We start from the raw sequence: 15,083 nt of genomic DNA on the forward strand, positions 1-15,083 counted from the left end.
CGGGCTTCCAGTGGCCCTGCTGTGAGCCCGTCTCAGAACAGCACTCTGCTAGCTATTCCTGCCTCTGAGCACAGAATCTTGCAGATAATATACTTCTCGGGTGAAACGGGGAGGTTGCTGACACTGGATCTCTTGGCTTGTACCTGTGGGGTTCTGGCTGACTTTTTGTGCTTTTCTTGGGATGTAACAAATCATTTGCTGTGGTTTCTCAGTGGATTTCTCAATTGTTATTTGATCTGGTGTGATTTTTTAAGATTTTGTGAAGTAGGTCCATGGGAGCTAGGCTGCCTGGTTCCATTCAGGCAGCCATCGTGAGTGGACTCGGTGGCACAGATTTTTATATAGTGTCTAGTCCAAATTAAGAGTATAGTCTGTGGCCGTGGGATAAAGGAAAGTTTATTAGACATATATGGCTCTAAACAGTGAGCTAACCAGCCATAGACTACAATGCTTTCTTTATATTTGTCCTCTATCCGGAGGCTACAATCTTAGATAAAAGAATTTACCAAAAATAAATAGTGAATAAACATTAGCACAGGAAATTCCCAATTTTTGAATAAATTATACACCAAAAATGTTTCTAAATATGTTGTTTAAATAAATGCTAATAGGTTCCCAGCATGGCCACAAAAGCTTATTTAATTTGCATACTTCACATACTTGAATGATAGCTAGTATCAGTATCAAACCTTCTAGGTAGCTAGGTAGTTCAGTGGTTAGTAGTAGTAGTAGTAGTAGTAGTAGTAGTAGTAGTAGTAGTAGTAGTAGTAACAAACAACACATAGAGCTTTAAGGTTTGCAAAGTTCTTTACAGAGTAGTTGTTGAATGGAAGCTATTGAACTCACTTGGGTTCAAGCCCCAGCTCAGTCACCTAATAGCCATGTGGCCTCAGGCCAATTATCTGATCACTTCTTCATCTTCCTCTTCAAATAAAGATAATCATCCTTATCTTACTTACTTTGCAGGGTTGTTGTGAAGATCAAATGAGATAACACACATAAAAAGCTATATAAACTTTAAAATTCTATATTACTTGTGACTCTAACTTATAGATGAGGAAAGTCATTTAAACCTGTTTGCCTCAGTTTGCTCAGCTTTAAAAATGAGCTAGAGAATGAGATGGCAAACCATTCCAATGTTTTTGCCAAGAAAACCCCAAATGGAGTCCCAAAGAGTTGGACACAATGGAAAACGACTGAACAGATTTTCCTCTAAAATGTTTAAGACACTTTGAAGAGAATTTTAAATGACAGTTTTCTGGTTGCTAAGCATTCCTGTGGTTCCATTCTTTGTTGTTGTTGGTTTTTTTCTGATATTTATTCATAATACTTTGTCATACAGAATAGAACAGGACTTATCAATAAAAAAAATTTTTTTAAGGCAGTTGGGGTTAAGTGACTTGCCCAGGGTCACGCAGCTAGTAAGTGTCAAGTGTTTGGTCTGAGGCGGAATTTGAACTCAGGTCCTCCTGACTTCAGGGCTGTTGCTCTATCTACTGTGCCACCTAGCTACCCCATCAATAAAATTTTTAAATGACTGCTTCTTAAACCACAGTATTCAAATTATGAGACCTATTTTTGTTGCTGTTTGGGGATTCTATGAAAGTAAAAAACATTTTCTAGCTTTTTGTTCACTTGTAAGTCATCACAGCATACTAGACAGAAAGCAGGTGTTAGAATGGGGAAAGACTGGAGGCAAGCAGACCCACCAGCACCCTCCTGCAATAGTTCAGGCCTGAGGTGATGAGAGTACTCTAGCATGGTAGCAGTACCGGAGGAGAGATGGCATGAGTTTTTGGGGTTGAGACAGCATGAGATAGACTCTTCGTGGTTGGTTTTTGTTGTTGTTGTTTAATTTTTTATTAACTTATTTTATCTACCTTTTAACTTATTTTGAAGGCATTATGCTAAATACAATATTAAAATTCATAAATATTAAACCTAAGAAGTGTCTGTAATTTTCAAGACTAAAGTGAATGGTTTTCATATTACTTTAGATATACATTAGTTCACTAATATAAAAATGTTTTCTAATGAATATTATATAAGGAATAATTTGGAAGAAAATGTTTTGATGATTGTTTTCCTGACATTTGTCATCATTCCAGTAATTTAATAGTTGTTTTATAATGGTGGTCCCTGCTCCCAAATGGGAGGGGGGGAAATCTGATACTGAGAGTGCCATATTAGGGAAGATTCTAGATTTCCAGAGGTAAACATCAACCCAGAAATATATATGCAGAAAACCATCCATAAGTTAAAAAAGTATTACCAGAGACCAGCTTGATAATGCTTTTAAATTTTGTTATAAAAGATGTTCTAAGGGTTGTACAGTTGTGATAATGATGATGATAAACATAAATAACAAGTTATAAAATATGTGACCAACCAATTGTTTCTTCACTTTTTTTTTTTTTGGAGCCAGATCCTATAATGTTTTTACCACTTTGCTTTTGCAGTTTTAAAAGCATATAGCTTGAATTTTTTATGAATCATTTTAAACAATTTTTGAAATATCTAGTATCAGAATTGGAAATGTGTCAACATAAAGATGTGATTTTAATTATAAATTAAAGATAATTTTGCCAAATAAGTAGTTAACCAGGTAAAGTTAAACAAGATAAGATGAATTATGGCTATTTTATAGAATAATGACAGTCTTCATTTTAAGCTACAATGTAAAGTGCTTTATCTTGAGATTAGGTATTGTGGCAGAAGCTAAAACTGCCTTTTTTTTCTAACAGTGCCAGAATCCAACCTCCTTTTCTTTTTGCACTAACAAGACTGCTTTACCACCACAGCCCCACTCTAAGTAATTAAATCAATCCTTTGTACTTACCGTATTCTCCTCTAGTGACGGTACTAGATCTGATTATATGCTTCATGCATATTCAAAGTACGGCACTGACAGCTCTTTAATGAGCTCTTACTTAATCAGTACGAACAATGTTCATCTTGTTCTTTTTTTCCTCCTGCATTAGAGCTAGGAACAGTTGGGGAAAAAATGAAACATCCAGCATTCATTTGAAAAATATATTGTACTTTGAAAAGTGTCTAAGCTGGGGAAGTTGCATTCTGCCCTTTAAAAGTCTGATGGACAAATTGGATTACTAGTATTGGATTAAATAACAAATGGTTAGAGGAGAAATGAGAAAAGCTCACTGTGATCACAGGCTTTAATATTTTTTGTTACTTATAAAGCTGAAGGGGTCTTTAACCAGTTATTAAAGTCAGGATTAATTTGTAATGGTCCAACTTACTGACTTTAAAAGCTTTTTTTAATTTTTAAAAGCCCTAAAACAATAGTGGAATCATGTACTCACAGGGTAAAAAAAAATTGTTTACAATCATTAGACTGTTTATAGGTTTCTGTAAGCTTGTACTGGTTCAGATAAGGATTTGGAGCATGCTGTATTAATTTATCTTCAAATTGGGAGTGTTGATTTTAATAGTCTGTGGCATTTTGGGGTCCAGTAAACAATCTCACGTTAGCATTTTTAATTTTTTAGACAATTATTTTCATTTTGAAACTTGAAAAGACTAACAGTCATTTTGTTTAATTTCTTTGAGTTAGAGGACAACTTTATTCTTATCTAAAAATCAGATTATGAATTTAATTGAAAATGACAGTACCACATCAGTATTATTTTTCTCAAGGAAGCCATATCCCATTGAAGAAAATGATGCTAATTTAAGAGTGAGTTAGCTGCTTTGTATACAATTGCTTGAAAGCATCAATTATGGGTTAAGCCAAAGTTTCCACAAAGTTTTCATTTATCTGTGTTTTTAGTCACTGTTTCAGTTACAGATACAAGAATTACGTCTGTAGCGAGAAAATATATCACAAAATCTATAGCTATTAATATTGCACACATGTGTCATTTTGATGATCAAAAAGGCCTTCACCAGGGTACAATTGGCCTTTTTCCAAATTGCAAGCTTTTTCTCAGCTTTTTCTTTTTACTCTTTCTTCTTTTGTTGCTGCCCAGGGATTTGTGCCTATCGCAGCCTATATCACATGACCAGTGTCAAGGCATCACATGGTCCAAAGTGAATGCAAAACCAGCAACCCTAAAAGACAGATTAAAAATACTGTAAAACAATAAAGACTTTGTTCAGTCTCTAAATGACTTTATCCTATGTATCCTTCATACTTTTAAATTTTAACAGTATTTAATGAATTTACCTGTTTTCTTTATTCTCCTAGTAGCAGATAACCATTTTATATCAGTCTAAAATATATGTTATACTTATTTTTCAGGTGGAATTATGATTGGATAGTAGAAAGCAAAAACACTTTAGATTCCATTTATGTGTTAAAATATTTTCATGTTTAAAATAAAAAAGCAGAACCTTATAGAATACTAAATTCATTGAGATTTTCTCTTTTTAATCAGACATTTCTGTTAACCCTGTAAATGCTATGCTGAAGTTAGACTGCAGAATTAAATGTTAGCAGAGCAACGTAATTCTTTGTCTTGCTTTGAGAATTTGTTTGCTAAAAATCTTTTCCTGGTGAAATTTTATGCTTCAAGGCATGAACTGATGCCCTATGAATCTTAGAAAATTCCTTCCCACAGAATTGTGAATTTGACTACTTGCCTTTTGACACAAGTGGCAGGAAAAAGGTCCTGGAAGAGTCCACCTTTCTTGTAAATATTAGTGCTGCCTTTTTCTAAAGAGAAAATAAGAGGCTGCATGTGTCCTGATGCAAAGGGTTGGGGAGGGAGGGGGTGGCCCTTCACCATCAAATGTATCTGTTTTGTAAAAATGTAACATGTTTAATAACTCATTGCATCCTTAGGGGAAGAATCTAAGAAATACTCATTTTGTATTTCCACATTTGGGTTTGTCTTTTTTGCTTAGATCATTTATTCAGATGTTTTCTGATCTACTGATATCTTCATTAGAAAATCTTTACTCATAGATCACTAATATTTCTTCTTAATTTAAACTCTATTTTCCCTGATTGGATTTACCCTGTTATTGATACAGGGTAAAAAATGTATATTATGGCTTTACTTTTGAAAAGAAAAATAACACCAAGTAAATTATTACAGATAGCTGGCTTACCATAATCTCAGGATGTCCATGAACTTCCTTCTAGTCTTGTACTTCTCATAATGATTTTTAGCTGGGATTTGGTTGTTGTGTTGGGCTTTTTTTTTTTTATCGTGACCATATGTCTGTCAGCACCACAAGTTCCTCATTGAAACATAATAACAATTAAGCCTCTGGGGAGGATTTAAAAGGTGGAACACTTTGTTTACTGTACTTAGTGTTAATATGATCTGTAGGTATGTTAAAGGGGAGTGAAAATATACATGCTGAAATTTATCAGCTTTGGAAGATAGGCTTATTATTATTATTTAAACATGAATTTTTCAGGTCTAGGTCTCTAATCTTCTATTGCTAACAGTCTAAAATATAGTATTAGATCAGCTAAAATTAAGTATTACATATTTAAAAATTGACACTGAACAATGCTATGGCTTATGGAGACATTAAAAGATAAATCCTCCTGTGTTTGTAGGAAGGAACACAGAAGAAGAAGAAGCTATGATGCAAGAATGGTTTATGTTAGTTAATAAGAAAAATGCATTAATACGAAGAATGAACCAACTCTCTCTCCTGTAAGTACTCAAGACAGAGCTTGATTTTCCTACAAAGTTTGACAAAATCCTTACTATCACATTTTTGTTATCACTTACATTTTGTTTTAATTAGATTTAATTTTTTTTATTTCCTCAGGTATATTTTTATCAGTATATTTAACATATCATATGTTTGGTTACATGACAGACTGGCTTCTAAACATAAATATTAAAATAGTGTTGTCCATAGGAAAAGATATGGATAAAAACTGAAAATAGTATGGTCTAAATACGAGGGACAAAAGAGTAGAAAACTAGTTTGTGTTTCAAAGAGTAGTTTATTTATCTAAGGAAGTTTGATTTATAAGAGGAAAAGATGAGTTTTAAGTTAATTTAAAAGATTTTCTTAAAGTGTTTTTAATATTAAAATTTTATCAGGAAGTGAAATTATACATAACCTGTACTACTGATGATATGACCGTATACATCTCAGAAGAAAATGCTAATGATTTAAAAGTAAACTGTTCTCCTAAAGAGGCAGCATTTGCAGTTAACAGGGTCAGAGGAAGAGTGGAGAAAATATAAACAGTAAGCATTCTTAGTATCTGGCATTTCACCTACTCTAGGCCCTCTCTCTCTCCTCATTCTCTCTGCTTATTAGTAGTGTTCTTATAGGATGCCACCTAGTGTAGAGATGAGCTTGCTCACATTTCTTATTTTAGGGAAATAGCTCATTTTCATAAATGCATTCCCATACCTCAACTTGACTTTTAGAAGTGAAGAGACAACGTTTTCTAACCCAAAATTTTGTCTTTATGACGTTAAAATAGACACAAATACGACTTCTGTGCATCTTAGTAGATATTCTTAGGTTAAAAAAAGTTTATTAAGAATTAGGGAAAAAATATTTTAGCAACTTCAACAGCACAAAATAGGAGTTTTTTTCTCTATAACAGTCTATGTACATAAAGTCTATAAGAATCAGCTTACTTATCTGCAAATTGAAATATGCCTTTTATTGTGGAAGAATGACAAGAACAGCACCAAGTGATGAAGGTTTTAGGTTTCTGTATCATTTGTTTGGAGTAGCTTAAAGAGAAAAGTCAGCTATGAGCCCTAAAATCAATGTAACTTAAAGGTCCTTTTAAGTGTTTAATGATTTAGTCATTAGCATATTGATGAACTTTCAAAACTTGCCTAGGGAAAAAGAACATGACCTAGAAAGACGCTACGAGCTGTTGAACCGGGAGTTGAGGGCGATGCTTGCAATTGAAGGTAAGAAACATGTTACTGAGAAAAAATGAACCTCTTAATACAAAGGCTAAACTATCATGGGGTTTAGTTCTAAAACAAAATTCAAGCATCTATGAACATTTAGCTGTACTGGGTGGGTCTATAAGGTCATTCGTTATGAATATACAGCAGTTACTATATAAATGACTGAAAGACACAAACCTAAGGACCCTAATTCAGATAGATTATTCATTTATGCTATCTATTGTGTTGTTATGAAGTTCAAAATCATAACATCCAAGAAATTTTAAATTCTATAAAATAGAAATCTAAAGCAAAATTAACATTGTACTGATTTGCATTTTATTTACACTGGGAAGAGTGCTAAAAGATGCATCAGGTTGATATTTCATATTAGGATACTCAAAATTTCAATGTAATATTTCATTAGTGTCAGGAAGATTGAAATAAACTGCCTTCTATAAGTCTTGAGAGTCTAAATACTATACCTAAATGAATATGCAGAGAGATTGACATAGGAGATAAGTAAAACAATCAAATTTTTTTCATAACTCTTTTAAATGAATTATGTTATAATCCTATGGATGATTTATAATATAAGTAAGGATCAGCCAGCGTTTAACCTATTGCTTACCATATTTAGTTATTTTTTTAAGTAAGTGTTTTATAAATACTGTTCTTACTCCTCTCAGTTGGAAATGTTGTCTTACAGTTCAAAGATGTCTGCTTAAAAGTTAATCCTTTGGACTCTGTAAAATGGACCTTTTGTCTAATCAATGCAAATTGATTTTCCTATTCGGTATTGACCTTTTAACCCTTTGACTGTCTATGGTAATTTCTTTCTTCACCTGATAAGGTACCTGATCCATAATAAATCAATTCTAATTAGTTTAGAGACTTCACTAGAAACCTAAGTTTCTAAGAGAAAGCCGTGAGAAGTCTTGTACTTTTTGAATATCAGAACATTGATTGCCACATTTTCATTGAATGATGACAATAAATAAAATGCCTAGGGTATACCTACATTTACATAATACTTTTATTCTTTTCAAAGAACTTTCACACCAATTAGCTCACTTGATAAATATAATTAGAAAGAAATTAAGCCCTTATTTAGGAAATCAAATTTTATTCATTTATGTGATTTTTTATAATGATAAAATCCTTAAGATAGAAATCAAAATGCTTCACATAGTGTGGATAATAGCAGAAGTGTAAAAATGGACACAAAAAATCCTAATTTTAAATGGTTTTTTGAAGTTTATTACAGAAATAAAAGAACACAAAGATGATAAATTTTATTTGTTCTTTTTTATTGAGAATTTTTGTGGTAAGTCACATAATTGCCAACGGACTTCACATAACCTTTAGAAGAGATTAGAAAGTTAAAAGTCAATTGAAAATTCAGTACAGTAAATAGTCAACGCATTTGTTTAGGGGTGTGTGTGTGTGTGTGTGTGTGTGTGTGAAGGATAATTCTACTACAGCCTCTTTGCATGGATTCTGATGTATTTTGCATGTATCTTCCTCTAAGCATAATTGTGCATGGTCTCACATAGCAGTTGACCATATAGGATCAATAGGAACCATATGTTCTAAAGGCATTCTACTATTCCTATAGGATATGAAAAGTTATCTTAGCATTGTACTGAGCACAAACAACAATCTCATCCCAACCCACCAGATTTGCAAGCTAAATAACTTTTATACAACTGGAATAAAAAATAGAAAACTCTTCCCCCTACCCCCATTAGAATAATAAAACAATGAGCTTTCTTTACTTTTTAAAACTTGTTTTATTTACATGATACCAGTTCCTGGGTGGTTTTTTTTTTAATGTATGTTACTGCTCCACATATGTGACTGTGCTTCTAAAAAAAAACCTATCAATGAGTTTTCATCTTTAGTTGTTGACAAGAAGAGAAAAAGTATCAGCCTGCTGATTGCAGATAAAGCCAGTTTATTGAATGTTCTTATGCCCTGCTAATGTGAGCAGTGTGTGGGCAGTACTGTCCTCATGTAGAGGTGTTGACCATTGTAATGTTCAGTGGTGTGAAGACCCTGTCCTCTTAGCCAACTGTTCAAATGGGTGTATATACAGCTGAATAGTCTTTTGGAGTGTTAAAGTACTTCACAGAGAAAACGCATGAATAGGCAGCACTGTTTTTGTTTTTGTTTGTAAGTATGTTCCTAGCTTCCTTTCCCCTCCCTCCCATTTAACAGTGATGGCATGGCTTAGCAATAAACTGTAGTCTTTACAAGTGAATATGCTACTGAAACTGCCTATCCTAAAAAATGTGTGTAAGGAGCATAATAAGCCTGGTTCATTAAAAGAAATGTAAATTTTTTTGGATTGGAAGCAAAAATAAAGTGCAAATTATAATCATTCGACTAAAAGGTCATAAGCACTTTTATTATTTCATTCTGAGGTGTCAATTTCATATCCATATACACCTCAAGCTGATGAATGTGCTTTAGATACTTTCCCTATATTTTTTGTTCCATATTATTTACTGCCCCCTTGGGAAAGATAAATTCATTTCTGCACACATTAGGGTGGGCTTTTAAAAAGTAGAGCGTCCATTTCCTGCACAAGAGATGGATCTTCTTTAGGGTTTTGTACAGCTTGATTTATTCTTGGCATATAGTTTGAAGTGGGTGCTCTTCTAAAAGGATTTATGCACAGGTTCACTATTTTTGTAGTTATGGTTTATATGATAAGCTTTTTATATTTAAAATCAATATGTAATCCTGTGGAGGAGCTTATCCCCTAAAACCCCATTTGTAAATCTATTTTAGCTTTGTTACACAGCACAGCCACAGTATTCCATAGATTGATTAGGTTCAGCAGTAGAATCCTATCAAATGGCCTGCTCTGATGATGATGCAAACTCTTTCAGGATTGCTAGTTGACTGGAACTAAAGATAAGACTTGACTGCAATCCCCCAATGTGCTCTTTACAAAACTAGTGTTAATTTTCATCAAAGTGTGAGGCTTATTTATAGTGGCAAGGTTGAAGGTTTACTACAACTTTAGGCCCTTTATATTAAAGTATTTATGTGAAATACCCTTGCCTTTTTTAAAGGTAAGTGTTCACTTCAACAAAGGTACAGACAATGTAGAACTTGTATGTGAATTATTGAAAATACATAAATTCCCAAAATTCAAGCAAAAAGCCAGATTTTTGCTATTTAGTATATGTGTATGTTTAGCAGCTTAATGTAGACAGATATAAACAGGATTTCCTTATTTCACAACTTTGGCTCAAATGTAGCATCAATATTTAATCCTATTTTGTTGAGAGAGAATATATAGCTTTTTTAAAGTGATGCACTAGAATCTTTAAATTAATCACACTCTATATTGTAGTTTCTCAAAGTCGAGATCAGTGTAGGTACCTATGACTGGTATTATTGGGAAGTAATCCTTTCTTTAAATGAGTAATAGGTCATTTATAAATTTACATGCATGTACTTTTCAAAATATTTCAGAACTTCTACATGAAGCTGTTTCAAATGGGCTTTTTCCTTATTGACTTTAGCTTAAAGAAGTAGATTAGTTTTCGTTCCAGAAATAAAATTGAATTTATCCCAATAAAAAACAAGATGAAAAGTTTTTATTTTTCACACTAACTAAATAAAGATATGAGTTCTTGCCATCTGTGAGAATGCTTAAATGTGAATTTTTGCTACCTGCACTAGTTTTAACATTTATTTCCTACACAAATCAATTGAAGTATGTTTGGAGATCATTTTTAATATGCAGATATGTACTTGATGATAATGGAAAACCCCATTAGTTATACTGAAACAGTTATACTCATCCTAAAAGTAATCAACTTTACTTGTATTTAAAATTTCAAAGAAAGTACAATGTTTTAAAGGTTTGTGGAAAATATCATTGCTGAACAATGAAAAATTGAAAACTAGAGAGATTATTAAATAATAGATGGTTGGGGGTTGTTGTTTTTTAATTTAGAAGGGTTTTTTCTAAACTGTATCTTTAAGTTTCAAAATTTTATTTCTAAAAAAGAATCCTTACACTCCTTATTGTAAGCTGGAGCATTAAAACTAATGGTAGGTGACAAATCAGTGAAGTTCATCTTTGTTTCCTCCATTACTTAGCAGAATGCCCTGCATGTTGTAGGTACTTATGTTTACTGAATCAAAGAAATAATTAATTATAGATATTATGTATCATTTCATTGTCACTGATACTAAGTAGTACCTTCCTTAGCAAATGCTCTGTAAATACAAATTATAGTATGTATTTTGTTGCCCTTCTAGAAATTGCCTGAAATTTTTCATTTGGTTATATTTTGAAGTCTGTAAAAGAAAATAGACTTCCTTTCCAACAGGTGCACCTAGTATAATTCTCACAAAAAGATCTAGGCCAGGGTGACCAAATTGTAAATGAAAGTTTACAGTAGTTGTCATCACTACAAGTGTAAAATGGAAAAAGATAAGCACTTATCAAAACTGGTAATCTTTCTTATTTGTCTAGTTTTGGTTTCTAGTACATGTTGATTAATTACAGATAAAACTATTGGGGGGGTTTTTTAAGCATATTCATGTTTAAAAAACCAGCTGTGCAGATTTCAGCTTCTTTATAGTCAGGAGAGCTTGATTTATAACTGGAACAGTAATTTTATGAAATATTCTTTTTAGTATCTAACCATTTGAATTAAAAGAGCAAAGTGGTAAATGACATAACATTCTTGCAGGTTTACTATGTTTCTTTTTTTTTAATTAAAAAATAAATCTCAGTAAGTTAACCTAGGTGATATAACTAAAAAAACTTTCAGCAGTAATATTTATTTTTCTTTTAAAAAACACTTTCCAGTTGCAGGAGAATAATGATAAAGTTATTTTATATGTTTGTTCACTGTGCATTGTATATGTAATATACATTCTATTTTTATTTATGTACTTCTGAGCTTAGAGAATAAAAGAAATAATGATAAAGGTCATTAAACATTTCTGGCTTTTGCTGCTATTCTAACCTTTATTGCATGATGATGCATCTAATTTTTAATTTGTAAATACAAGACAGAATTCCCTCTAGCACCACTTGCTTTCATAAGGCTGCTGAGCAGTTTGCTGTCTTGAATAAATTTTGCTTTGGAGGGGGGTCAGGGGGATTTGAACCAGCACATTCTTGTGTGGTTTGTGAAGATTCACATGGTAACCATTGGTGTGCATTGTTAGGTTTATCTGAATAAGCACCAGCCATGTGAGTTTTAACGTGATTGCCCAGGGCAATGGAGAGAGAGGAGAGAAAAACCCAAAAGGATTGCACACCCTCTTTCCTCTGTTTTTGGAAAGTGCTTTGGCGGAGGGGACGCTGCCTGAGTCAGTGGCTACAGATTTTTTTTTAAAGCTGGTGTCCTGTTTTCCTCTTGGTCCTCATTTGTTCTGCTATCTCCTTCATCATCTACTTCTTCTTTTCATTGTTTACCTTCCTAATGAGGGAGGCGGGGTAGACTGGTGGTTGATTGACAGCTACAAGCCCTTACAGTCTGTCCAGAGAGCAGTTGGCTTTGGTTTCACAAGGGCTTTAAATGTTAAATGTGGTCCTGTTTTATGAAATGAAACTGCTCTTCTTAAAGAAAGACTAAAGACAAGAGAGGTTGGGAAATATCATAGGTGTTTCTCTTAAAACTGGCACAGGCAAGTCTGCTGGGGGTTGAGGGTTGGGAGGGGGAGCTACCCACCGGATTTCCCAATGTTTTGCAAAGAATTTCAGGAGCAAATATGTAGTTTCCCCTCTGCCAAAAAAAAAAAAATGCTTTAAATTAAGGTCGCTGAACAAAACTCTTAAAAAAGAATGCTGGCTACTATGCGTTTGAGAGCATAAAATGCAAGGCAAATTTATTTTTTTTACTTCAAAGAAAATGCTAATTAGCTCATACACTACTTTTAAAGTTATTGTGAAGCATATGGCGCCCAGTGTGAGCTACGTCCAACTGCTAAAATAGAGTGAGGAGGAAATTAGTGAAGAATAGGCTATTTAGGATGGGAGTTGATTGAAGAGGGAGGCAAAGTTCTGAGGCAGATCTCGCAGCTTCTGAAAGATTTTCTTGCGATTCTCCTACCCTGCCCGGCTTCCCAAGCCCCACACCGCCACGTTGGTGCATAGGGGCTGCCTCTCGAGAGTGTAGAAAGCTCAACTTCCCCGCACTTCATCTCGACTCAGGTGCGTCCCCAGGCTTGTCCTCTCGGCCACGCCCTCTGTCCAGAGCAGCCACGTCCAACTGTAGACAGTATTAAGAAAATCCATTTTTAGGGGGGAAACCTAATCACTTCTATCTACGTGTTTCCTAATCTTACTAAAATGTCAGTAATTGTCCCAGAAACACTCGTCGTCTTGAAGCAAAGCTCAGGAAGGCAGACAAGAGAGAGGTAGAAAAGGGGGAAAGGGCGGGGAGAGCCTTAGCTGATGGAGGGCCAAAGCAGGAAGCTTGCTTGGGCTGCTGCAGAAGGCGTCGAGTGTAACCAGCTTCTTTTCCCTGCCCTCAGACTGGCAAAAGACTGAAGCCCAGAAAAGGCGAGAACAACTCTTACTGGATGAGCTCGTCATCCTGGTGAACAAACGAGATGCGCTGGTCAGGGACCTGGACGCTCAAGAGAAGCAGTGAGTTTGGCCAGTAGAGAGGATGTGCTTTTTTGACATCTGCTTTTAAAATGACCCAGAAAGTTTGTAGGAAAGTTCAGCCTCTAAAGTGACCAAAGCAGAGCCTCCAGAAGGCCCCAGGCCTTTACTTGCGGCATCTGCCCACCCTCCCATTATTCTTCCAAGGCCATCCTCTGCTGGGTTTGGGGGACCCGGGATGAAGGAGGGAAAGAGAGGTGTGGGAAAGGCATTTCTCAGTCTCAGTACTTGGGCATCACGAAGAATAATAATTTTATTTCCTATTTGTTGTAATTCCAGGGCAGAGGAAGAAGATGAACATTTGGAGCGAACCTTGGAGCAAAACAAAGGCAAGATGGCCAAGAAAGAAGAAAAATGTGTTCTTCAGTAACTGGGCTCTGAGACACTGAGAACCCTTCCCGACTGTCATGTCAGTAGAGCCCAGACGAGAATATGGAGACTCATTCTTGATTTAAAACTTTAGCATTTTGTTTGGCCCAACTCTACTTCATCCCACTCCCCCTTTCCCCTCCTTCCTTGGAGAAAATCCCAGTACTTCAAAATAGCCTTGTATCAGGATTTACTTGTAAGCTTGTCATTCTTTTGAAATTATGTGAAATAGATTTGCACAGAAACCTTGTGGGTGATGATTGGTATTGGAGATGTTTAAGAAGCTGTTCAAGGAAGAAGAATCTGCCTCTTTAATCTTTTGTTGGGAAGAAAAATTGAAAACAAATCTGTTTGTTGTTGTTGTTGTTGTTGTTAGCATTGAGGGGGGAGGGGTAAAATGGGGATAGGAAAAATATGAATGATTTCATCTAGTCATGCCATACATAATACTTAATATGCTACCTAAATTTTATAGTTAGATCATATATAATGAAATTATTAAGCTATGCTATATTTACCCATGTTTTCCCCCTCCAGTTGTTTTCCACTTTACTGTAAGCATAATAGAATTGATTCCCTCTGATTTGTTCAGAGAAAGGTCTTTTAACATAGCTTGAGAAAAGAACCCCGTAATTTGAAGATGTGCTATAAGGATGGGGCTAAATGATACATAAGTTTACGGAAAGTTTTTTCATTTAATGATGCACCATGTTTCTGAATAATTATTTATTACATATAGCCTGGTCCCGTTTCATTGGGTCTCAACATTGGCTCAAAAATGCTGTTAATATTTATTCTGTATCTATAGGAAGTCTGCCTTGCCACTGTGTGCAATTCCCCCAGTTAATGTTTTTCTTCTCTAGTATAGCTCTATCATTTTTGTGAAATGGTTATGTTTATTTATTACAATACTGAATCATATATAAATTTTCAATAAAAGAATCTTTCTTACCTTAATGACTGACATTTTCTTACAATTCAAACTTTACTGCTTTGGTTTGATTAGTAGTTTGTATAACCACAAGACTTAATTTTTTTAAAAATGAGCACCTTTTAACTAAAACTACATGGTTCCAGCCTGATTACACTGTGCTCCTTTGAAAACAAAATATAAATTTTGAAAGTCAGTCCTGTAGATTATATTTTAATGTCTTATCCAGAGAAAGTATGATTCCTCTTGTTAGATTAAGGGTTCTGAATATTATTTACTGCAC

At 34.3% G+C, this 15,083-nt stretch overlaps 1 protein-coding gene across 12 annotated transcripts in view; it reads left to right on the plus strand.

The window, feature by feature from the left end:
• Positions 1 to 14,826, plus strand: part of EHBP1 (EH domain binding protein 1) — a 384,193-nt gene extending 369,367 nt beyond the window's left edge. For all 12 annotated transcript variants that reach the window (XM_020985470.2, XM_078149539.1, XM_020985475.2 and 9 more), the window contains 4 exons: positions 5,534 to 5,633; positions 6,796 to 6,869; positions 13,368 to 13,482; positions 13,780 to 14,826. In XM_020985470.2, the coding sequence (XP_020841129.1) occupies positions 5,534 to 5,633; positions 6,796 to 6,869; positions 13,368 to 13,482; positions 13,780 to 13,870 (380 nt within the window). In that variant the 3' untranslated portion in view covers positions 13,871 to 14,826. The remainder of the gene's footprint in view (positions 1 to 5,533; positions 5,634 to 6,795; positions 6,870 to 13,367; positions 13,483 to 13,779) is intronic.
• Positions 14,827 to 15,083: the final 257 nt, after the last annotated feature.

The sequence above is a fragment of the Phascolarctos cinereus genome, unplaced genomic scaffold (genome assembly GCF_003287225.1).
Source record: "Phascolarctos cinereus isolate Bilbo 61053 unplaced genomic scaffold, phaCin_HiC Scaffold_2;HRSCAF=192, whole genome shotgun sequence".
Lineage (NCBI taxonomy): Eukaryota > Metazoa > Chordata > Mammalia > Diprotodontia > Phascolarctidae > Phascolarctos > Phascolarctos cinereus.